Raw genomic sequence first — 24867 nt, 5'->3', positions numbered from 1 at the left:
CAACATCTCCTCATCACTGACCCACAACACTGGAGTCCCGCAGGGCTGTGTTCTCAGCCCACTCCTGTATTCCCTGTACACACATGACTGTGTGGAAACACATAGCTCCAATGCCATCATTAAGTTTGCTGACGATACGACGGTGGTAGGTCTGATCACTGACAATGATGAAAGAGCCTACAGAGAGGAGGTGCACACTCTGACACGCTGGTGTCAGGAGCACAACCTCTCCCTCAACGTCAGTAAAACCAAGGAGCTTGTGGTGGACTTCAGGAGGAAAGACGGAGAACACAGCCCCATCACCATTAATGGAGCACCGGTGGAGAGAGTCAGCAGTTTCAAGTTCCTCTGTGTCCACATCACTGAGGAACTCAAATGGTCCGTCCACACTGAGGCCATTGTGAAGAAGGCTCACCAGCGCCTCTTCTTCCTGAGGCCGCTGTGGAAGGTTGGAATGAACCACCACATCCTCACACTGTTCTACACCAGTACTGTAGAGAGCATCCTGACTGGCTGCATCACCGCCTGGTACGGCAATAGCACCGGCCACAACCGCAAAGCCCTGTAAAGGGTAGTGCGAACTGCCAGAAACATCATCGGAGGTGAGCTTCCCTCCCTCCAGGACATATACACCAGGCGGTGTGTGAAAAAAGCTCGGAGGATCATCAGAGACTCCAGCCACCCGAGTCATGTGCTGTTCTCACTGCTACCATCAGGCAGGCGGTATCGCAGCATCAGGACCCGCACCAGCCACCTACATGACAGCTTCTTACCCCGAAGCAATCAGACTTTTGAACACTTGATCTATCAGGATCAATAATTAGCACTGCACTTTAGTAATCTTATATCTCACACTGGACTGTCAACATATTTTCCTCAATATACTACTTCATATATATATATATATATATATATATATATTTCATATACTCCTTACTTATTGTATTGTATATTGTGTGTATTGTTTACTGTACATTGTATATAATTATTGTGTTTTGTAAGTATGTGTACATTTGATATGTAAATTGTGTTGTGTAAGTATGTTGTTTACTGTAATTGGTATATGTCTCATCACTGTCATGACTGCTATGTTGCTCGGAACTGCACACAAGAATTTCACCTATTGTTGCACTTGTGTACATGGTAATGTGACAATAAAGTGATTTGATTTGATTTGATTTGAAATGTTAGTTTATAGAATGGTGCCTTTTAAATTGGGTTTCTTGACTATTTTAAATATTTTTCATGACTGAAAAATCAAATGTCATTATATTTTGATACGTAATAATGATGCATTAATTTTTTTTTTACATTAAACCCGCCCTCCCGTTCTAAAGCGTAGGACAGTAATAAACCAATGAAAATGATCCATACTCACTGGGGGCGTTCTTTTCCGTGTCCTTCTGTCCAATCAGAGAAGTCTATGTTCAATGTTCTGCACATGCTCAGACACATCCTGTTCATGTGTTTCTTACGCAGGCTCCGGTGGAGGTCACTGATCAGCGCAGTTGGTGAGTTATCACGTTGTAAGAAACTTACGCTATTTTGTATTTACCTAATGTTTTTAACTGTACTTACTTAACACCAATAGTCATAATGTATTGTATTAGAATGGGAACAAGTATGATAATTGTCAAATGTTTGAACAGAACATGGTTACATGTCAATTGCAACATTAGCGTGTAGCAAGTTAGGTAATGAAACCTTGCCACATAGATTTACTTATCTCAGTTTATATTTCTGACATCAGTTATTGCATTAACAGTATCTATTTTCTTAGGAAACCTATGTGATTTCATAATTGTAAGGTTTCCTTTTCAATGCTTTGTTGGTGATCATGCCTGGTCTATAGACCCTCGTTCTCCTTCGTCATGGCAGAAGTGTCGGGATAAAGACAGAACAGAGCAAGAATGGATGGATTATTAAAGGGATTGTAAATGCTCAGCCAGTGCTACATATGAGATCTAGTGATGTTCTAAACACATTGAAGAGTGTAAATGGGCCTGTTACGCACAATGCCCACATCTGAATGTATATGCATAAGGGATGCTCCATAATAATGCAGTTAACAGGAATATGCTTTTCTCATCAGGACGGTCACATTGTTGCCATGGCGAAACTCTTTGAGTCAATTGGAAAATTGGGATTGGCCTTGGCCATTGGAGGAGGTGTAGTTAACTCTGCTCTATTTAACGGTAAGTCATGTTCCTTGTGCAACTTATTTACTTACTACTGAATAACTTAAATACTTGGTATTTCCCCTATAAGTAATTGTGATTTATAGATGTAGATCGATGTATCGGTTTTTTTTCTTCTTCAGATTAATCGGTGCCAATTGTAGCTTTTTGGAGATATCAGCAAAAATCTGTCAATAGTTTTTTCGGTCGACCTCAAATGATTTACATAATGATCTTTGTCTGGTTTTAAATAAAAAATGAATGTGATGACTGCTGATGTTCCTGATGTAACATCTGAACTCTGTGGGTTTGTTGTGCATTGCAGTTGACGCAGGTCACAGGGCTGTCATCTTCGACCGCTTCCGAGGTGTCCAAGATATTGTCGTTGGCGAGGGCACACACTTCCTTATTCCCTGGGTGCAGAAACCATTTATTTTTGACTGCAGGTCCCGTCCACGCAACGTGCCTGTCATCACTGGTAGCAAAGGTACATCATGCCATATTCAGTTTAAGTCAGAAGTTTACATACACCTTAGCCAAATACATTTAAACCAAGCTTTTCACAATTCCTGACATTTAATCGTAGAAAACATTCCCTGTCTTAGGACAGTTAGGATAACTACTTTACTATTATTCTGACATTTCATATTCTTAAAATAAAGAGAATGATGCTGTAATGTCTTAAATCAAGTTTCAAGTTTTATTGGTCACATACATAACCATACACAGTACAACATGTAGTGAAATTCTTGGTATGACTTTTCTCCCCACAATTTATGATAAAATGATTGAGTAGAAATGGAAGTAAAAAAATAAAAACACAATTTACAACAATAAAATATGAGAAAGAAGAAAAATATACTGTATGTACAAAGTATGAAATGGTGCATAATGACAGATGTAGAGGTGGTAGCAGCAATATGTACATTGTGCAAGGTAAAGTGCAATTGTGCAGAAATGTTGACCTGCAACAGGCTGATGTTATAGAGGGTGATGTTGTACATGTATGATAATGCAGAGTGTAATATTGCTTCAAGTGTAGAATAGTGAACCTAGTCCTGGTGTTGTCCTTGGTTCAGGACTTGGATGGCCTGGGGGAAAGATGCTTGTTCTCTGTTTTGGCCATCAGGGAGCGGAAGCGTTTCCCTGACCACAACAAAGAGAAGAGTCCGTTATTATTCATGATCTTCCTGGCTTTGGTCCAGCATCTTTTGCTGTAGATGGACTGCAGACCAGGAAGTTTTATGTGGGTGATATGCTCAGCTGATCACACCACTCTTTGTAAAGCCAGTCTATCTTGTTTTGTGCAGTTTCCAAACCAGGCTGTGAAGTTTCCTGTCAGGATGCTCTCAATGGTGCAGGTGTAAAAGTTTGCGAGAGAAGCATCAGCGTTTGCGATTTTGGGGGATGGTGTTTTATAGTCCGCTATCGTTCTCAGTCCCTGCCACAGGCGTCTAGAGCCACCCTGTTGAAACTGTGACTCCAATTTCTTCCCGTAGTGCCGCTTTGCCTCCCTCACTGATCTGCGTGTGTTGTAAGATACGATTTTGTAATTGTCCATGTTCCCAGTGGCGAGCCCCGTTTTATAGGCAGTGGTGCGGGATAACAGATGGATTTATCCACCCACGGCTTCTGGTTGGGAAACATCCTGATGGTGGTTTTGCAGACTGTATCATCTACCAGTTTCCCGATCAGTCCCACAACTGCTTTGATAAACATGATGTCATCAGAGCTGTGCCAGAACATGTCCCAATCAACGTCATCTAGAGCGTCTTGCAGAGTGGCCACTGCGTGTCCAGCACACAACCTCCCTCTGAACCGGAGCATCTTGTTTCAGCCTTTGTTTGTATTTAGGTTATGAGAAAGATGGCAACATGGTCTGATTTCCCAAACGGTGGTAGAGACTGTGCTTTGTAGCCTTCTTTAAATGGTGTCTAACAATGATCTAGAGTCCTGTTACCTCTAGTAGGGCAGGTAATGTGTTGGTGGAAGTTTGGCGCTGCACGTTTTAGGTTTGCGCTGTTGAAGTCCCGCAGCGCAACGTCCTGGTGATGAGTCTGATGCACAACGAGAGCCTCATGTAGTTCACATGAGGCAGTGTCCGTGTCTGCCTGAATTGGTATATAAATGGCACGTACTATGATCGAGGTGAATTCTCGAGGAAGGTAGAAAGGGCAACATTTGATGGTCAGATCAGATCATTTGACCCAATCGTCTGCGGCCCAGTTTTGGTGAGCCTGTGCCCACTGCAGCCTTGGTTTCCTATTCTTAGCTGGCAGTATTGGTACCCGGAGGGGTTTTCTGCTGCTGTCCCCAATCCCCCTCAATGTTCAACGTGTTGTATGTTCAGAAATGCTTTTCTGTTGTAACGTGTGGTTCTCCTCCTCTGACCTGTCATATCTGTCAATTATTAAGCTGTTTTCTCCCTCAGAACTGCCACTCACTGGATTTTAAATAAAATGTACAAGTCATATTGACTAGTTTAATGGTGCTTTTATGGTTCTTTTTTGTGCAATTTTTGGAGCTTGACGATAATGACCATTAATAACACTCCGTATCGAATTTGGATCAGGGCCATCGTACCGATATCTGATCCAGTTAAAAACATCAGTATCGAAGCTGATACAGATCCATGTATCACATCGGTGTATCCCTACCATATAGCTGCATAAATCTGCCAAGAAATGCTCACTAAGGCAGGAAGAGTTATCTAACTGACATGTAAAGTGATCAATCACAGATGGGTTTTGTCAATAAGTGCCATTTACGGGCAGTGTTTTAGAGATATATCATACCATAATATTTTTTCATAATGGCACTGCATTCTCCTCGAGTGAAAAACATAAGGACAAATAATAAATAAAGACCTGGTGTTTCTCGAGAACTGCATTTAAATGTCTCTATGTTAAGATTTATTCCCAGGGGGCCTGGGTAGCTCAGCAAGTAAAGACGCTGACTACCACACCTGGAGTTTGAATCCAGGGCGTGCTGAGTGACTCCAGTCAGGCTTCCTAAGCAACCAATTGGCCCGGTTGCTAGGGTGGGTAGAGTCACGTTGGGTTAACTTCCTCATGGACGCTCTAATTTTGTTCTCGCCCTCGGTGGGGCACGTGGTGAGTTGTGCATGGATGCCGCGGAGAATAGCATGAGCCTCCACACGCGCTACATCTCCGTGGTAACATGCTCAACAAGCCACGTGATAAGATGCATGGATTAACTGTCTCAGACATTGAGGCAACTGAGATTCGTCCTCCACCACCATGAGGAATACGAAATTGGGGAGAGAAAAAAAGATTTCTTTCCACTATCTTTTCCTTTTAAAATAATTATTATGATCTATCTTTTGTCTCTCTCAGATTTACAGAATGTGAACATCACCCTGAGAATCCTGTTCCGACCAGTTGCTACAGAGCTGCCAAGGATTTTCACCAGCATTGGAGAGGACTACGATGAGAGAGTGCTGCCCTCCATCACCACCGAGGTGTTGAAAGCTGTAGTGGTGAGTACCACATTGCATTAAGAAAAGATACTTGCATACCTGGAAGCTTTTGATTTAAAAAATAATAATAAAAAATCCACAATACAATGAAACCTCAGTTGTCAAGGAGACATTGATGTTTGTTTGTTTGTTTTTTTTATTTGAAAAAAAGATATAAGTACATGTGTGAATTTCCACAGGCCCGTTTTGATGCAGGTGAGCTCATTACTCAAAGAGAGCTGGTGTCTAGGCAGGTCAGTGAGGATCTGGTGGAAAGAGCATCTACCTTTGGCCTTATTCTGGATGATGTCTCCCTGGTAAAAAATATTTTTTTTTTTAATGTGTGTGTGTGTGTGTATATATATATATTTCTCTTTCTTGGCCTCTGTCCACTCTAGTGTCTTACCCTTACATCTTTTTCTCTTCAGACACATCTGACTTTTGGCAAGGAGTTCACGGAGGCTGTTGAGATGAAGCAGGTTGCACAGCAGGAGGCTGAGAGAGCAAGATTTGTCGTAGAGAAGGTAAGCGAGCCTCAGTGCTTTTAATTATCAGATACTTGAAGATGTGATGGGACATATTAAAGGGCATTTATGGTAGCCAATAACCTTAAAGGCCTGGGCACACTTACAGTGAAGTGCTTCTTTGTTCAGAGGTAAATTGAAGTTCGAAACAGCTGCGCAATGACATACTTTGAGAACATTCAGACATTAGCCACACCGCTGTGGTAGTTGTTTAGAGGTACATTTAAATATGAGGACGCCCAAGACTACATGTAAAACATCAGCTAATGTGACATTGAAATGTTCTATCAATGACTTCATGCTTCATTCTATGAGTAGAATTCACATGAGATTAGTAAAATAAGTTTTAACAACTTGATGTTTTAAAGGAAAATATATGCAGATATATTTGTTTACATTTTGCATACTATACATGGCCATAATATGCACCGTATTACACTGTCATTGTAATTTATGATGTCACTGATACTACTGCAAAGATGGGTGTATAAAATAATATTAATGGGCAGAATACAGACAAAAGAATGATGATTGGCATACCTTTGAGCAGATGTGTGAAGCGGCATATAAAACAACAGAGCGAATGGGAAAATAATAGTATTAGAGGAGATTTGATTCCTTTTGAAGAGTAATTCAACAAAAAATTGCATGACATGTTCTTTGAACATGCAGGTTGCTTAAAACACTGCATGGAAGTGTGTTCATGTTTTTTGGTCTTAACTGACTGAATGAGTGGGAATTAGCTGTCTGTCTCAACGTACTTAGCTGCACATCAGGCCTATACACTGATCAGCCACAACATTAAACCACTTGCCTAATATTGTGTTGGGCCACCAGTAGGTGCCAACCCGCACCTCAATAGCATTCTGAGATGATATTCTTCTCACCAAAATTGTACAGAGCGGTTAGCTGAGTTACCGTAGACTTTGTCAGTTCAAACCAGTCTGGCCATTCTCTGTCGACTTCTCTCATCAACAAGGCGTTTCCATCCACAGAACTGCCACTCACTGGATGTTTTTGGCTTTTGGCACCATTTGGAGTAAATTCTAGAGTCCGTTTTGCATGAAAATCCCAGGAGATCAGCAGTTACAGAAATACTCAAACCAGCCCTTCTGGCACCAACAATCATCCATGCAATTATCTAGCAATATAATTTTTTCCTTATTTTGATGGTTGATGTGAACAATAACTGAAGCTCCTGACCCGTATCTGCATTATTTTATGCACTGCATTGTTGCCACATGATTGGCTGATTAGATAATCGCATGGATGATTGTTGGTGCCAGATGGGCTGGGTAAATGCTGGCGTTGTTTTGGTGGCACTAGGGGGACCTACACGATATTTGGCAGGTGGTTTTAATGTTGTGGCTGATCGGTGTATGTGTATAGAAAATGTATTAATGTTGTATTTTACAATCTTTGTGGGTTTTTATTAAGCAACAGGCAATGCACAATTTTCTGTTTTTCTCTCTCTTAGGCCGAGCAACAGAAACAGGCAACCATTATTTCCGCGGAAGGAGACTCCCAGGCTGCTCTGTTGATCGCTAATTCTCTGGCAGTGGCTGGTGATGGTCTGGTGGAGCTGAGAAAGTTGGAGGCAGCAGAGGACATCGCCTTCCAGCTCAGCCGTTCTCGCAACGTCACTTACCTCCCATCTGGACAGGGCACACTCCTGCAGTTACCACAGTGACAGGGAAACTAGACACACACACTCATTTCACTTCTGTTCTTAGTTCGGCTGCTTTGGAAAAGGTGATGTCTATAGAACCCATGAAACTTTGTAATCAGGCTATAGGCAAATTTTAAAGAGACAAAAATATCTTGTTTTTTCCTCTTTTAGCCCAAGTGTTCTCTTTTTGTCATCTTGAAAGTATGGACTGCCACTAGGTGTTTTCAGCAGTTGGAAAGGGTAGAGAAGGGGAACGAGTATGTGTGTGAATATATAAATATTCTGAAGACATATATTTAAATCTGGAGATGTTTTGACACGTTTTGTCATATCTGAGTATTTTAGGCCAATTTCTATTGCACAGAAATTGATCTAAACCAAAATAATAATAAAAATGTAACCCACACACAGTCTGCATCATCTGTCTGTGTGCTGTGGTGCTGGAGGTTTAAAAGATCAGTCCTGCTCCTGCAGGACCGGCTGTGTTGCTTTTTGGTTTGTGTTTTTTGTTATTATTTGTGGCAGAATGAACGCCCTTGCATTCCACAAGTGGCTAAATTGATAAATCAATAAACAATTATTCATTTATATGAAACCACAATACAGATGTATGTGTCTTATTTTTAATGGAAATTTTCAACATTGTCGTTTTTCTTATTCTGCATTAAAGGTGCACTTGGTAACTTTTGTTTGCGTCATCTTGGACTAAGTGACATTTAGTGTGGCTGCAGCAACGTTCAAAATCAGTAGTTTTCAGTTACAGATTAAATTGTAGAAATTCACTATTTACAATCAGCCATGATTAATCCAATAGTGAAAGTGTCCAATAACAAGACCTTTAATATCTATATCTTTTTTTGTTGTTGTGAGCGATCTATGTTTTATAACTGAAATGGATATCTCAACAGTTTCTCATTTTGTGAAAGCCAAACATAAAACGCAAAAGTGCATGTGTCATTCTTAGGATAATGCTGTAGACCTGGATCGTACTTTTAGTGTCCACTAGAGGGCATTAGTGCTTATTCCTGAAATCATACTCTAACACTAGATCAGAAAACAAAATATCTTAAAACAAATCAATAAATGGAAATATTCATGTCAGGAAACAGTATTTCAGAGTTTTGAGGTTGGTCATTATGGTTTTCTTTTCAGTTCTGTTTTTCGATTGTATGTAATTTCTGTTGATTTGGCTAAATCCAGTGTAATCCATCAAATGTTCACTCTTGGTATCTGCATACTGGGGGCTCATTTAATCTTAATCCTGGTTCCAGCGATGTCCGCTCTGCCCCTGATTGGCCCCAAAGTGCGTCAGCCCACTGGGAAAATGCCCGGTATACCAGATTACCAATCCAGCCATGGCTCTCTCATTTACAGTGAACCACCCTTATGTGAGAACTGTTTCCCTTATGGAGTTTTATGGAGCACATTTTTGAAACCTTTTTAATTTTCCTGTCCCTTTTATCTCCATTTCTTGCTCCCTGTTTTCCTGGACTAACATTCAGAAAATTTTTAGAGAGATGCTTGTACACAAGTGTAAAAAAGCTTTTTGTTTCAAACAGGGAGTAAGAATCTGTGTAATCTCTCCATGGTACTTGCTTGGAAATATACTGTATGTTTTGCAATTAAGCCTCTTTGAAATAATATTTACAATAACTATTTTGTTCAAGAATTTTTGGATTCAACGTTTGATGCCTGATACTGACCTCTACAACTTAAAACTCCTTGCTATCTGGTATCTAGACTTGAAATATTTATGCAGTATAAACACGTGTAGGAAGAAATATATTTACTATTTTATTCTTCAAACATACATAACCATTTTCAAATACATGATCTCAATGTCTCTTTCCTGTTTTTCACTTGCACTCAAAACACCACTTTTGTGGGCACCTTCCAGGAAATATAAGGTGAAATAAAGTTTATCTAGTACATGAGCCAAATGACTTGGTGTTTGAATAACTGTTAAATGGAATTAAATGTCATAATCATTTTGAAACATTTCAACTGCTATAAACTTAGTTTAATATGAGCCAGAAGACACTATATTAGATGATGCATGCCATTGTAGGTCTTGGCATAACTATTTGATGTCAATACTATAGTGCATGACTGCAAACACCTATCTCAGTACTTCAGCTTCATATCATCTTTGCGATAGAAATGACACCAGCAGCTGCTTTCTAACCTGTTTGACAATCCTCACTATGGAAGGAAAGCAGATGAGGAAAGGACATCATTTAAAATGTTTAGCTGAGCCATCATATATCAGCACTGGGCAGGTGCACTCCTTACCCTGCCAAACTACACAACCACAGCAAATAAGCTTGTCACCCAGAAACTTAAATTCTCTCATCATTTACTCACCCACAAACAAAGATAAATATTCAGAAAAATATTTCAGCTTTTTGGTCCTTTAATGCAAGTGTATGGTGACCACAATAGGCTCCAAAAAAGCACATAAAGGCAGCATAAAAGTAATCTATAAAACTCCAGTAGTTAAATCCATGTCTTCTGAAACGATATGAGATGTGGATGAGAAACAGATCAATCTTTAATGGAATACTCAGATTACATTCAAGTTAAACTCAATCACCAGCATTTGTGGCATAATGTTGATTAACAAAACAATTATTTCTACTCGTCCCTCCTTTTCTTAAATAAAAATAAAACAATAATCTGGATTACAGTGAGGCATTTACAATAGACGTGAATGAGGCCAATACGTAAATATTAAAATACTGATCTTTTAAAAGTATAGCCAAAAGACATAAACAATGTGTGTTAACATGATTTTAGTGTGATAAAATCACTTACTAACCTTTTCTGTATAAAGTTAAACATTTTGTAACTCCTTTGCCAAGATGACATAACGTGGTAACCCTAAAACATCGGTTTAAACAACTTTACCAATCAAATATTATACAATACAATACTTCTGTTTTAACAGAAGAATTAATGTAAGTGCTTTTATAAAATTATAAGCTTCACATTTCTGCATTTAAACCCTCCAAAAAGTTTTCCCATTCACTTCTGTTGTAAGTGCCACACTGTAACTGTGATTTTTGCTGTTTTTAAAGAAAAGGACAAGTGAGTCTAAATGATATTTTGTGGTAATCAACATTGTCACAAATGCTATCAATTGAGCTAAAGGGATAGTTCACCCAATAAGGAAAATTCTCTCATTATTTACTCATCCTGATGCCATGCCAGAGGTGTATGACTGTTGGTCTTCACTGATTTTTGAAGATAGAGTCTGTCAGGTCCTTATAATGCAAGTACACGGGTGGCAGTACTTTGACGGTCCAAAAGTCACATTTAGGCAGCATAAAATTAATCCACAAGACTCAAGTCGATCAATGAATGTCTTCTGAAGCAACTCGACGTCTTTTATAATAAAAACTTGAACTTTTAAAAGCGCTTCCTGCCAGCAGTTGATGCATCATGTAGCGGTCGCGTGATGTAAGCGCGAGTTCATGTGAAAATTCGGAAGCGCCGCTTAATTTATTTTACAACAGAAGAACGAACATGGCATGAGTTCTGCCATTTTAAACAGCGTCAGAGCCCTGGACGGAAGCGCTGATTTAAAGTTAAAAACATTTTAATTATCGACTTGTTTCGTACATAAACCTAACGATTAGCTTCAGAAGACATTCATTGTACGAGTTGTGCAGATACTTTTATGCTGCCGGTGACTTTTGGACCATCAAAGTGCTTGCAACCGTTTATTTGCATTACAAGGACCTGACAGAGCTCCATCTTCTTCTTAAATATTTATTTTGTGTTCTGCTGAAGAAAGACAGTCATACACATCTGGGATGGCATTAGGGTAAGTGAATAATGAGAGAATTGGGTGAACTATTCCTTTAACTTGCACTGAAACCGGAATATTCCTATAAGTCCTTTTTTACTATAAATTCTCCCTGCCCAGTAGGTGGCGATATGCACGAAGAATGTGAATTGCCATAAACAAGTGGAGATTTAAAGTAAAAAAATAAATAAAATAAAAATTAAAAAAAAGACTTCTCACCCACACCTTTCATTATGCTTCATCATATGTTTCAGATTTTCAGTTCAGTTGGAATAATCTGCCGATAAAGTAAACAAATGTTTGATGCTCTCATAATCTTGAACTGGCAGCTGAGCTGCATCTCATTAGTCAAGTGGTCCATCAAGTGAAGCAGTCACTTTTTTCAAGGTGGTTTTACGCAAGGAGGAAGACGGGCGCGCGCACTGAACGCTATCTTGTCTCGCTCTTTGACTACGGGAAGAAGAAGAAAAAAAAAACGACGCCACGCGCGCTTTAACCAGTGCAGACAGCTACGGCTCGAGCGCCTCGGATGAACTCGGAGGCTGGTAGATGCGCGAGACCTAGGCCAGCCACGTAGCAATGGTTTGTAAACGGTAACGACGGCTGGATCGGACTGTCTAGTCGCAAATCGAAGGAATGAATGATATCTAGCGAATGTCTGCGCATGCACGCGATAGGAAACTATTTCCAAACTCTCACGGCACCCGCCAAGGATCACTTTGTCTCAAGCAAGAATTGTGTAGATGTGTATTTTATTCGATCCCCACACAACTGGAGGTCCACGGAATGAAGGAGATGGCGCTCGTGTCTCGGGTGAGTACCCCAACGAAGAGCTCGTACAAGTTAACATCTGTTTTTGCGTTTATTTACAACGATGACAGTTGTTCACCGCATGCAAAGAAACCAAAGAAATCTTCCATTGGACATCTGTGAAGGTATGGTGTTGTCATCGAGTTGTTTTCATCGGTCGAAATGCAATTTTGCCAGGTTTTTGTTTGGAAAGAGGGATCGACAAATGTTATTGCTTTCCTACATAATTCTCTTTTGCATACAAACGCGCGAAGACTCCACTGCAAGTAACAGTTCGCAGAATGCATGCAGGCAAAGTGGCATGCAAATACGAATCAGAAAAATCTCTGTAGCAGTATAAATAAAGTGAAAGTCGTCCACGATGAAGATGTTAGCTTGCGATGAACCACGGGGATCAGGAAATGTATTGTCGCCTAATTTTGGGGGGTCAAAAGCACGACAAAAAAGTCATCCGAAAGGTCTTTTTCAATTGCATTGAACGATTTTAGCAAAAGCCCGTCCTGCAGCAGCTAGAGTCCATGGCACGCAACCGTATGCGCATTCGCTCGGGCTGTTAGCTCCGCTAGCAGAACGGCCTGCACGCCTTTCGTCCCGACCAACCAATGTTTCCTCCTGTTTAACCCTTTCTTTGCGTCGCTTTCCTAAAAAAGTTACTCTTTGCTGTTGAGTTGCTGCACCCCCTTTGCTACTCTCATAACTATTGGGATGTTATGGGGTGGTCCAACTGTGCTGTTTATCAGTATTTTTCTTATTTTTGGAGTGGAGGTGATGGAGTTTGGAGGAGGTGTTGTGGATGTGCGCGCTAGGCCCTTCTCAAGCTGCAGCGTTGCTAAAGCGGGGTTAGCTCGAGCTGCTAGCGCTGGTTTTCTCAGAAGGGATGATGTTATTTTACAATTAGTTAGTTTTACGTCTTATTAAAGTTTATGGTCTTTTAACGTCGACTTGAAAAGTCGTGACGCATTTGTGGGCCACCACATGAGGCATATGCCTTGGAGGCATCTTTGAATAGGGCTTTATTTGTGAGATTTCTCCAGCTTTCCTTTTATCCAGTTCCCAGTTTTGCAAAGTTACCGTTTATCCTGACTAAAGCTGGTCAGAAGTCTCAGTAGCTTTCTTCTTATGGTCTCGATTCACGATACAGTTGACACCCCAAACCACATTGGAAAAGTGAAGTTCACAAAGTATTCGATCCGTTTTGGAATCTAGTTTGAAAATGATTTGGAATGAGGAAAAATGACTTCACATCATCAGGCTGCTAGTGCAAATAATTCTGAAACTGATCAATCAGAATGTGGCGCCATAGTCAAGTTATTGTTTTTTTGTTGTTGAGGATATTACATTAAAACTGTGCTTAGGTCACCCCCTTAGGGAATTTAGTTTTTTACATCAGGCTGGTGTCTTTACATATATTGAGTTTATCAGAGATCAAAAACACTTTATGGAGACTCACAGTTGATAGATTTTGTAAGATTGATATGTTTTGTGTCTGGAATCCATGTATCATTTGTATTTCATATTCAATTAGGAATTAAAAATTGGAAAAAACTACTTGTTTCGTTATTCATTTACAAAACCAATATTAAAAAACAACGAATTACTTGTTTTTCATAATTTTGATATAATACTCCAGATAAAAATAGGAAATTGGAAAAATAGACATGGGACACTGTGCATTTTGATTATTTGATTTCACTAATATATGGCTTGAATATTTGATTCACACATATGGGTGGACCTGAAACGCCCCTTTCTTCTGATTGGTCAGCCTGCACCATCGTCTTCCTCAATGCTGTGAAACAGAATAAAATGTCTCTGCTGTTTAATTGTTCAGATGAGTTCATCTCTGTTAATATTTTTATTTATTCATTTTTATTATTATTTTTCTCCCCAATTTGGAATTCCCAATGTGCTCTTAAGTCCTTGTGGTGGCATAGTGACTCACCTCAATCCGGGTGGTGTAGGACGAATCTCAGTTGCTTCTGCATCTGAGACATTCAATCCGTGCATCTTATCAAGCGGTTTGCTGCGCATGACACTGCTGAGACTCAAAGCTTATGGAGGCTCATGCTATTCTCTGCAATCCACTCACAACTTACCATGTGCCCCATTGAGAGCTAGAACCACTTAATCGTGACCATGAGGAGGTTTCCCCATTTGACTCTACCCTCCCTAGTATCCAGGCCATTTTTTTTGCTTAGGAGACCTAGCTGGATTCACTCAGCACACCCTGGATTTGGAATTTTGTCTCCAGGGGTGGTAGTCAGCGTCAATACTCGCTGAGATACCCAGGCCCCTAATTACGCTGCCTCTTAAGATATCTAATTTTGGCCAAATTCTAAGGTAGCATCTTATGTAACTTTCCCCAGGTAGGCAATCTCAGAATGCACCGCGATGAGCTTGGCAGAAAATTAAATCCAAGATTGCGGACGAAGCGAGAGAAATTTAGATTATAAATATATTTGTAATCCATTCAATACTGAAAAGTATCAATAAATAATAGGTGTGTAATTTTTGCGCATTTCACGATTCTGTTTGGTTCACGATACTGAGCTCACAGTTCAGTTCAGTTTATGATTCTTTAAACTAAGCCTGAATCAAGAAAGGTTGATTTGAAAGTTGTATTATTATTACTTTAAAGACATGCAAAACTTACCACACGCCCCATTGAGAGCGAGAACCACTAATCACAACCATGAGGAGGTTACCCCATGTGACTCCACCACCAAGCAAGCAACCGAGCCAATTTGGTTGCTTAGGAGACCTGGCTGGAGTCACTCAGCACACCCTGGATTCGAACTTGTGACTCCAGGGGTGGTATTCAGTGTTAATACTCGCTGATCTACCCAGGCCTCACATCAAAATATTCCTTTAAAAAATATATATTTAATGGAAGTGCGTGCTCGTCCAGTTAAATAATGTACCTACTTAAAACCCTACTTAAATGACTTAAGTGGCTCATAGTGCGCCGCTAGATGGCTGAACTGGTGAGAGCTCTGGGCAAACTCTACAGCTTTTTCTAAGTCTGTTGGTAGATATCGCTTCCTTGATCATACAATATGATTGCCATACACTGCTAGACATCAGATAATCGCTCAAAACGGACTTTGAGAGTGATTTGCATGTGAGTTTGAGCAGCAGCAGCCCCTTTGCTGTGCATCTTCCTCTTTGTTTACATTTTTGTCGGCGTAGGAGGAAGAAGCGCAAAAGAGGCAAATGTTCCGGCATTCTGTGCAGAACTCTGAAAAGGTGCCTCCGTCCCCCTCTTATGAGTATTCGTCAAGAAAATGAATGAATTTAACGCTCGGATTAAGTTCAAACGGGACATCAGGAACTGCTGTATTTTAGTCTTCATTTAAACATTGCTGGATGCTACTGTTCCAGACAACGGAGTTACTCCTCCCGGTTTCACCATTCATTCACCATGCAATGACAGAACAACAGACTCTGGTAAGCGCAGAGGTGGTTTGTTTTGGTGAACTCTCGTTGGGGAACGGATGTTTCAGTTGTTGCTAAACACTGCTCTCCTGATGTCAAATTCATTAAAGTAAAATTCTGACTTTTTTCCTTCTCCGCAAATTCAGTTTGGTCATTCTAACAGTGACTTACACCCCACCTCAGGCAGACAAATGTTGTGCATTGGACATTTTGTATGAGGTGATTAATGGTCTAGAGCAGTGGTTCCTAACCCTGTTCTGTGCAATACGGTTTCCTGGAGGCCCCCCAACACTACACATGTTGTATATCTCCCTAATCAAACACACCTGATTCAACTGATCAGCTCGCTAGTGGAGACATGCCTCCACTACCTCCCACACACTGGCCACCTCACTGACAGCTCAGGGTCACTCTTGGACAATTTCTTCACATGTTTCTGTCACTTTTGTGCATCAAAATTTCTAAGGGCACTATTACCAATTTACTGCTGCTAAGGACTAAGGCCTTTTTCTGTGAAATATACTGATATATTGATCATATTTATTGCACACTACAGCTACTATGGATTTAACTACCTTTTGCACTTGTTCACATATTGGGCCTGCACATATTCCAGTTAGAATCTGTATTTTACTTGCATACCAACTAGACATAAATATCATACATACTAATACACCGATCAGCCACAACATTAAAACCACCTACCTAATATCTGGCACCAACAAGCATCCCACGGTCCAAATCACTGAGATCACATTTTCCCCATTCTGATGGTTGATGTGAACATTAACTGAAGCTTCGGACATGGATCTGCATGATTTTATGCACTGCTGCCACATGATTGGCTGAGAATTGCATGGATGATTGTTGGTGCCAGACGGGCTGGTTTGAGTATTTCTGTAACTGCTGATCTCCTGGGATTTATACGCACAACAGTCTCTAAAATGTACTCAGAATGCAGCCAAAAACAAAAAACATCCATTGAGAAGCAGTTCTGAAGATTTAAATGCATTGTTGATGAGAGAGGTCAACAGAGAATGGCCAGACTGGGTCGAACTGACCAAGTCTACGGTAACTTTGATAACCACTCTGAATATATATTTCTCACCACAACTTTACAGAGAATGCTATTCTGAGATGCATGTTGATGCTGTTTTGGCGGCAAGAAGGGGACCTAAACAATATTAGGCAGGTGGTTTTAATGTTGTGGCTGATATTCTGCATATTTTGTTTATTTTTTTGTATTTGTAAATAATCTTTATTTACTCTTTATCTTCTGATGTTTTTTTTCATTTTTATTGCACAGCTGTAGTGTACCTGAGCCTCAATACAAGCATTTCAATTGTACAATTGTCACTGACATTTTGTACACATGACAAATAAACTTGAAACTAAAATATACTGATGAAATCAAATCTGACATTTGACATAGTATAGCATCATTATACATATTCTGCATTATATACAGTAGTATGGCACTATCATTAAACCTCATGACAACCGCATTTTATAACCAAACTGAAACACGCAAATTTTCAAGACTTGCAACTGCAATTTCAGCAAGCCGTTAACTCACGGAGACAGAGATGGCTGCTTGTCATCCGAAGAAGCAGCCGCCGTCACAGGTATGAGCGTGAAACCAAAAGCTGCACTCTGCTCACGGTTAAAAAACATTCAAAGCTGGTGTTGGTTAATAATGATCTGATGGATGAACTCGTGCCTCGATTGGACTTGTTTATTTAGTAATGCGCCATCAATTGTGATTAGACATACCAGTGTTCTGTACATCACCATCTTTGATATTTACTTGAGTCACTGTCATTTTACAGCTGTTAGAATACAGGCTTTACTTCGGTTGTTCGTTCATACAGACAGTTTTCGAACTGTACTGTAAACTATTGTATGAACCGGACATTTCAAGACTCAAACTTGTAAGTAAATATGGTTGTCAATCCCAAATACTGACTGTAAACGTCAGACATCAGATCCCTCCCGGCTAAAAAAGGCACTTCTCTCTCCGGCACCCTTTATTGCATTCGCTTACATGATATCACTTTCAGTTCTTGCATATTCAACTAGTAATCTAATTTTAGAGCTACTTGTGTGCATTGAAATATTTCATTGTGTATGCCCTCATTACGTAGGCATAGGACGTTGCGCGTATTGGATACAGACACTTGTAAAATAACAATAATAAAAAAAGTCCAATCTCTACTATGCGTATCGTCACAATTTTTAACTTCGATGTATTGTGCCACATTACACCCCTAATAAATTTTTATATTTTTATACAGTTTAATATGATACAAAACCGACCTTTCTATCCAAAGTGTGTGTGTGTGTGTGTGTGGGTGGGGGTGGGGGGGTGTGTGTGTTCTGTGTTCCACTTGATAGACCTCCAATACTGGACAGTGCCGGGGCCATCAAGTGATAATTCTTCTTGTCCCTCTTGCTAGGGGTGGAGGGGTTTGGACCCTCATAATTAAAAAGAATATGCCATAATCAACCTATATATATATATATAGAAAAAATTTTACTTCGTTGAACTAAAATATCTACCTAGCAATCTAACGCTTTATTCTTGTTTTCCTACGCCTCTGGTCATGGTGGTTTTTAGATGGATGGCGAGGCTTTTTATGTCAGGTGGAATCCGTTATCTCTGATTCAGTTCGTTTGCTGGCTTCCATGACTTCAGCACGCAGTGATGTCGTTTGCCTGCAAACTTGTTCAAATCTGTGAGTGGGCAGTGGGCAAGATCACACAGGCCAAAACATAAACCTAAATTCCATCCCAGAATGGAAATTTCAAAGTAGAATATACTGGCTGTAGCATTGTTATCGGAGAAGCCAGGCAAATGATCATGAATGATAATTACTTTTGAAGCACCACTAATAATTTCAAATTTGTACCTAGTCTGTTTCAACCAACCCCATAGTCATAGCCTGTAGTGCACTTAAAAAATAACGAAGTCCCACAGCTTATCTTACTCTGCATTATCAATTAAAGTGGTTAAAATGAATTAAAGTTGTTCTGGTTCTTGAATGAGTTAAATCTTTTGTTTGTTGAGAGCAATAGGTTGATGCTCGGCAATTTGAAACCATATTGATTGATAGCATTGTTTATATTAAAGATGAATAATTTCTTTGGTCCTAGAAATTTTGATTCTGTGATTGTCACCCACATCAAAGCAGCTTACATTTGATGTGCGAGGAAACCCAGAATTAGTCACCGGCATTATCGTCCTCCTACTCGCTCTTGATGAGAGGAGCTGCCTGAGGCATTGTGAAACTTCAGCTGAGAAAAATTAAATCATTGACATCGTCTTCACTCTTTCACATGTGAAGCAATATCATGCTCTCTGCTCCTATTCAATGCACAAGGGCACTGAAGCTCTAGGCCAACAAGTCATTGCACACAAACAATTTGAAGGTGCAAACATATGCATCTTGATGTGTACATCTCTAAATAAACTAGAGCCATTAACAACTTCATTTCCTCTTCAAATGTGTAAGTAGATGCTGTGTTTCAGCACCCATAGAGCAGCTTGAGTACCGGCATATCAAGCATCCTTCCGATGGGTGCAAAAATTGTGCACTCAATTTATGACATATCAGAGCTGTATTAACTTTTCTAAATTTGGAGGTACAGCATCAGTTGGTATTTAAAGTGTCAATTTCTAATTTTATTACATTTTTTGACCCAATTTTATCATGCACCCAGAGTTCCACCAATGGTATGTTTCTGCTGAATATTGGTTTGTACAAACATGGTTGTCAAAGCTGAAGAACACAACCGTATTTATTTACATGGCACTCGTTGTGCATATTGTGCCAGAACAGTGTCTGAAATGCACAAGCAATTTAATATAAAATTATGTGTGATTTCTTTCCTGGCTACTTTCCTGTAACTCCAAAGCACGCACACAAACCCACTCTCTAAGATACGACCCCTTATGCACCTATGATGTGGTCATGTACACTGCACTTTCCAATTCTCAGAAAGTGTCAAAGCGCACAGGAAGAAACGTGGAGGTGTTTGTGCATGGCTGTTTGTATGTGGGTATGTGTTTATGTGTGTAGGTGTTTGTGTTTTTGGTTTATTTGTGTGGGTAGGTTTAAGGGTGTGTGTATGGCTATATCAGTCATGTAACTGTCATTACAGGAAAACTACCTGATACAGACAAACACGCTGCTAATGTGCTACTTGATTAAGTTGCTGCGTATTGCAAATTGTGATGCAATTAAACTCTGTAGTTAACATGTGAGGTTGCAATGCTCCAGGTCTGTGTTTAAACGTCATTGTACAGTTTTCCCAAAGAAGTTTTACAACACATAATTCCTATTTTTCTCCATTATGTCTCCGTAAACAAAAGACAGCCAGGACTTCTTGTCATAAGTTCCCACTCCTAGGGATTGTTTACCCAAAAATTTGAATTGTCACTATTTACTCTCCCTCATGTTGTTCCAATAACACTTTGCCTCTTGTGTGGAACACAAAAAGGAAATGTTGGCCAGAATTTTAGCCTCAGTCACCATTCACTTTCATAGTATGGAAAAAAAGAAAGATTCAATGAAAGTCTATGGTGACAACATTCTGCCTAACATATTTTTGTGTTCAGTGGAAGAAAGAAAATCAATGTAGTTTGGAACAACATGAAGGTGGGTGAAGAATTTTGTTTGCGTGAACTACTATTGATTCAAAGCAGAGTTTGAATGATGAAAAGTGAAAAAAGAAACCGTTAGACCAGTTACACAGAAATGCAAAGTCACGAGAAAGGATATAACGTTTTAACGTATACAGTTCTCTTTTGAGTCACCATTTACATCAACAACCTAAAGAGATGGCTCACCCAAAAATGAAAATTCTCTCATAATTTACTCAAGCTCATGATATCCTTGCTGTGTTTGACTTTCTTCACCAGAACACATTTGAAGAAAAACAAAAAAATGTCTTGGCTCAGTAGGCCCTTAAAATGCAAGTGAATGGAGACTTTTCCATCAGCATAAACGTCATCGTTACGACTCCAACCCGTTAAATTAATTAATGGTGCACTGATCGAAAAATTTGAGGCTGATACCGATCACAGATTATTTTTTTTTAACACTAAGCTCATCCGATAATGATAAATAAAAAAAAGTGGCCTGAGCCACACTTTGCAAGTTATATTCTGCAGTTTGCATGCACAGGGTGAGATTTATGAAAGTGTAAATTAAATTGCAAGTGTAAAAATAAATTGCATGTGCACAGAACGTTTGTAAATGTGTAAATCAAGTATATAATTATACAAGCAAATATTAGCAATAATTTTATGCTTTGCATAAGTGTAATTCATGTGTTGTGAATCTGTAATTTCATATTAACACAAAGTAAATCTGGTCTGTATTCTTCTGACGTCCTTTTTTTTTTTTTTTTGTGCTTATACCTTTGGGACTGTTTTTGTGCCTAAACATGGCCAAAAACATTGCAAATGTGTAATCAGCGATATGCAAGCAAAGAAAGGGTGTCATGAACAGCAAAACGGATTGACCGAGTAGAATCATTCTGTATGTGTAAAATAAACTACTGTAAACGTGTTAATGACTTGTGTTTGTGGCATAGGCCTAAATATTTTCCTGAAATAATCAGATATACATTGTTTCATCTTCCCTTTTGTTGCGCTCCCACTTTTGGCACAAATTCGTCTCTGAAAAGAGTTTTGCAAGCACGTCAGAAGAATACAGACCACATTTACTTTGTGTTAACATGAACTTACTGATTCGAAACACACAATTTAAACTTATACAAAGCATTAAAGTATTGCTAATCTGAGAGCCTGGGTAGCTCAGTGAAAATTGACGCTGTCTACCATCCCTGGAGTCTTAGAATCCAGGGTGTGCTGAGTGACTCCAGCCAGGTCTCCTAAGCAACTGAATTGGCTCGGTTGCTAGGTAGGGTAGAGTCACATGGGGTAACCTCCTTGTGGTCACAATGAGTGGTGCTCGCTCTCAAAGGGGCAAGTGGTAAGTTGTGCATAGATTGCAGAGAGTAGCATGAGCCTCCACATGCGGAGTCTTCGCGGTGTCATGCACAGAAAGCAACGTGATAAGATGCATGGATTGACAGTCTCAAAATGGATGCACCGATACCAATCTTCTGATATCGGAAAGCTCAGTATCGGCCGATCCCGATCCGATAACAGTGTTGTTATTTTTGCATAATCAGTTTAGAATATTTTTACATTATTGTGTGGAATTAATTGGGAGTACTCCTTTAATATGTAAAGAAACACAAACCTCTAATTACACATTAATTCAATATAAATATATAGCTTATTAAGAAAAACTTTTAACTAGTATACTGGATAATGCAGCAGCAAAATTAACAGTAATTCCAGTATAAGTCATCAGTAGAAAAGAAGCCGTTTTATTTTGTTTTTGGCGAAATTATAGACTAGAAAGAATAGGATGAAAGCGTTTAAGCTCACACAAAGCGAAGAAAAAGAAACCGCTAATGAAGTAGACTGACACAGTTAACTTACAGGAAAAGTATAAGCACTTGGCATATAATAGTTATCATGTTTATATTGTATCTCATGTCATGTTTTTGTTGAGAAAAACAAACATCCACGTGCTCCATAAACTATACTCATTAATTCACACCAGTTTAAATGATGGAAGTCCCTTACCTCAGCTAGCAAAGTCTTTCTCGGATGCCATGTTTGTTGTTTACAGAAGCGTTGCGGGGATTAGGTTGTTACGGGGATGCAGCTTTCTGACGAGTTGCACATATACGGGAGTAAAGAGTACACCGCTTATCCAGTATATTTAAACAGGAACCCAGCTTTCTCACAGTAAGCCACATTCTCACAATAACCCGCTATTCTGGTGTCCATCTAAACGTACTGACAGAACCGTTTGCTCAAAAAATGTGATCAACTTGTGTCCATAGTCAACAGCGACACCCAGTGAATTTTGTTATAACTGTCTGTTTTAGTTTGTGTGTTCAGGATTTAACATGAATCTCACTATATGGCCAGCAAACAAAACTTTGAAATAGTATTTTTACTATTTGAATAATTATTGCAGAACTAACATTTGAATATTCGACTACTAGTGCACATCCCTTCTTTCTAATATGTCAAACATGCCTGCGTCTTCATTATTGCCTGCAAATATCATAAGACTGTTGCGAGTTATCAGTTCATCATGTCTATAGCCTGTTTGGATATTTCTCACCTGCTGTTTGCCACTCTGTTCAACTGGATTTACTCACAATGTTTACATCACTGTTTCAATCATCTGTTCAATAAACCCTGCTACCGAGCTCATATCTCTGTGTCCGTGAGTCTCTCCATGACATCTTTAACTTTTAAACCCTCACGCATTGTCATTCTAAACTCTCCAGGAAGTCCTGTATGTGTCTGTTTGTAGGCAAGTTCACAGTAGTTTAATTCACTTCTTATTCAAATTCTGGTAAAATGCACCTCCGGTGCTGTTCCAAATGCATATTACAAGTGAACCGAAATATTGAGCATCTACATCCGAGATGTTTGTGAGTAGCGCTCAAATATTGCGCACCGCTGTGAAGGCTAAAAATAGCCGAGGGTGTGTTTAAGCAGATCAGCGTCATTCAATAATGCGCTGGAGCTGTGCGTGCATTTTATATTTTAGAAAACACAGCCTTTTGTGATTCACAGAGCTATCGCACCTCTTCAAGTGGCTTAGTCATATGAACTACTTTAATTGTGATTTAATTGTTCTTTTGTCATTTTTTGAGCTTGACAGTAGGGCTGCACGATTATATAAAAAAATCATAATTGTGGATTATTGCTCTTGATATTGTAATCGCAATTATTAATGTTGATTTAAAATATTAAATTACTGTGATCTCACAAAGCAACTTCGGAGTAGCAGATATCAATGGTGTATATGAGCTGCGCTCCAGTTTCTTTTATGCATTGTATTGTATTGTATTGTATTGTATTTTAGATTGTAATAATATTTGTTAAGGTAAGGCAAATAAAAAAATATTTTAAATGGATATCTATAATATATAATACAATTATTGCTAAATTACTGCTTAAATTATTAGTCCACATACAGTAAATAATAAGGCATATTAAATATTCAAACTTATTAACAGCTGATTTAAATCGACCAAGTTACTGCGTTCAGTAAGCCCTTTGGTGGCGGGACAGGGGACCATTCATCTCGTTAGATCTTCAAATGGCGATCTTGTTCATGCAAGATCATCGTTAGATATTTTTTGGCCTCCGTGATTGCACTTTGGAAATTAAAAACAGTCATTTGCTATCTGAGTTTGTGCAATTTGCGAAAATGTTAAGTTACCAATACCAGCTGTGTGGCAAATGGGTCTTATAAGAGCAGGCATGATAAAGATGGTGATTCCTGAAATATGCTATTCATGCCATATTCTTTATGTTGGCTACACCTCCAAAACACACTTATAACAGTTAGCTGAATTATTTTATTGCTATTTTGTACAAATCAGATTCACATTGGCCTACTTAATGACATGACAAAACAAATCTTTAATAAACTGAACACAGAAATCGAGCAACACGACAAACTCTCCCATTACATTGACTGCTGTCACTCACTGCAGGTTTACATTGATTGAGATCTGCATTGCGACGTGAGCTCAGTAACGCTCCACACAAAGTTTTGCAATTGCAAATGCTCTCATTAAAAAGAAAGCTGTCTAATCAGCATAATAAATCAATTATTTACACCGCGTCTGTGCCTCGATTAGAACGGGATCGCTTTAGTTTTGTCGTGTTGCTCATTTTCAGTGTATTTAAAATTTACGTTGAAAGCGAATGGTGCAATATGCAATGAATCCAAAATAATTACAAAGTGCTTTTCGCTCTTGAACAACAGCTTCTTTTCAAGTGTCAGGTGATGTTTCTTCAGTATTCGTTTTCGTGTGCTGCACGAACAGAGCTAGAACATAAAGCAAGCATCTGG

At 39.3% G+C, this 24867-nt stretch overlaps 2 protein-coding genes across 2 annotated transcripts in view; both read left to right on the top strand.

Moving 5' to 3' along the window:
* Window positions 1–1444: 1444 nt before the first annotated feature.
* On the top strand, window positions 1445–8509 carry phb (prohibitin). The gene is made up of 7 exons (XM_052132078.1): window positions 1445–1511; window positions 2093–2195; window positions 2503–2664; window positions 5534–5676; window positions 5856–5972; window positions 6084–6179; window positions 7657–8509. The coding sequence occupies exons 2-7, from the start codon at window positions 2111–2113 to the stop codon at window positions 7867–7869; spliced, it is 816 nt and encodes a 271-aa protein (XP_051988038.1). The 5' UTR covers window positions 1445–1511; window positions 2093–2110; the 3' UTR covers window positions 7870–8509.
* A 2610-nt stretch (window positions 8510–11119) lies between these two features.
* znf652 (zinc finger protein 652) overlaps window positions 11120–24867 on the top strand; it is a 40401-nt gene continuing 26653 nt past the window's right edge. The window contains exon 1 of the mRNA XM_052133070.1: window positions 11120–12469. The gene's annotated coding sequence lies outside the window, so the exon portion shown is untranslated. The remainder of the gene's footprint in view (window positions 12470–24867) is intronic.

Source organism: Xyrauchen texanus, chromosome 8 (genome assembly GCF_025860055.1).
Source record: "Xyrauchen texanus isolate HMW12.3.18 chromosome 8, RBS_HiC_50CHRs, whole genome shotgun sequence".
NCBI lineage: Eukaryota > Metazoa > Chordata > Actinopteri > Cypriniformes > Catostomidae > Xyrauchen > Xyrauchen texanus.
Note: the sequence above shows the minus strand (reverse complement) of the source record. Positions and strands in the feature narration are given on the sequence as shown.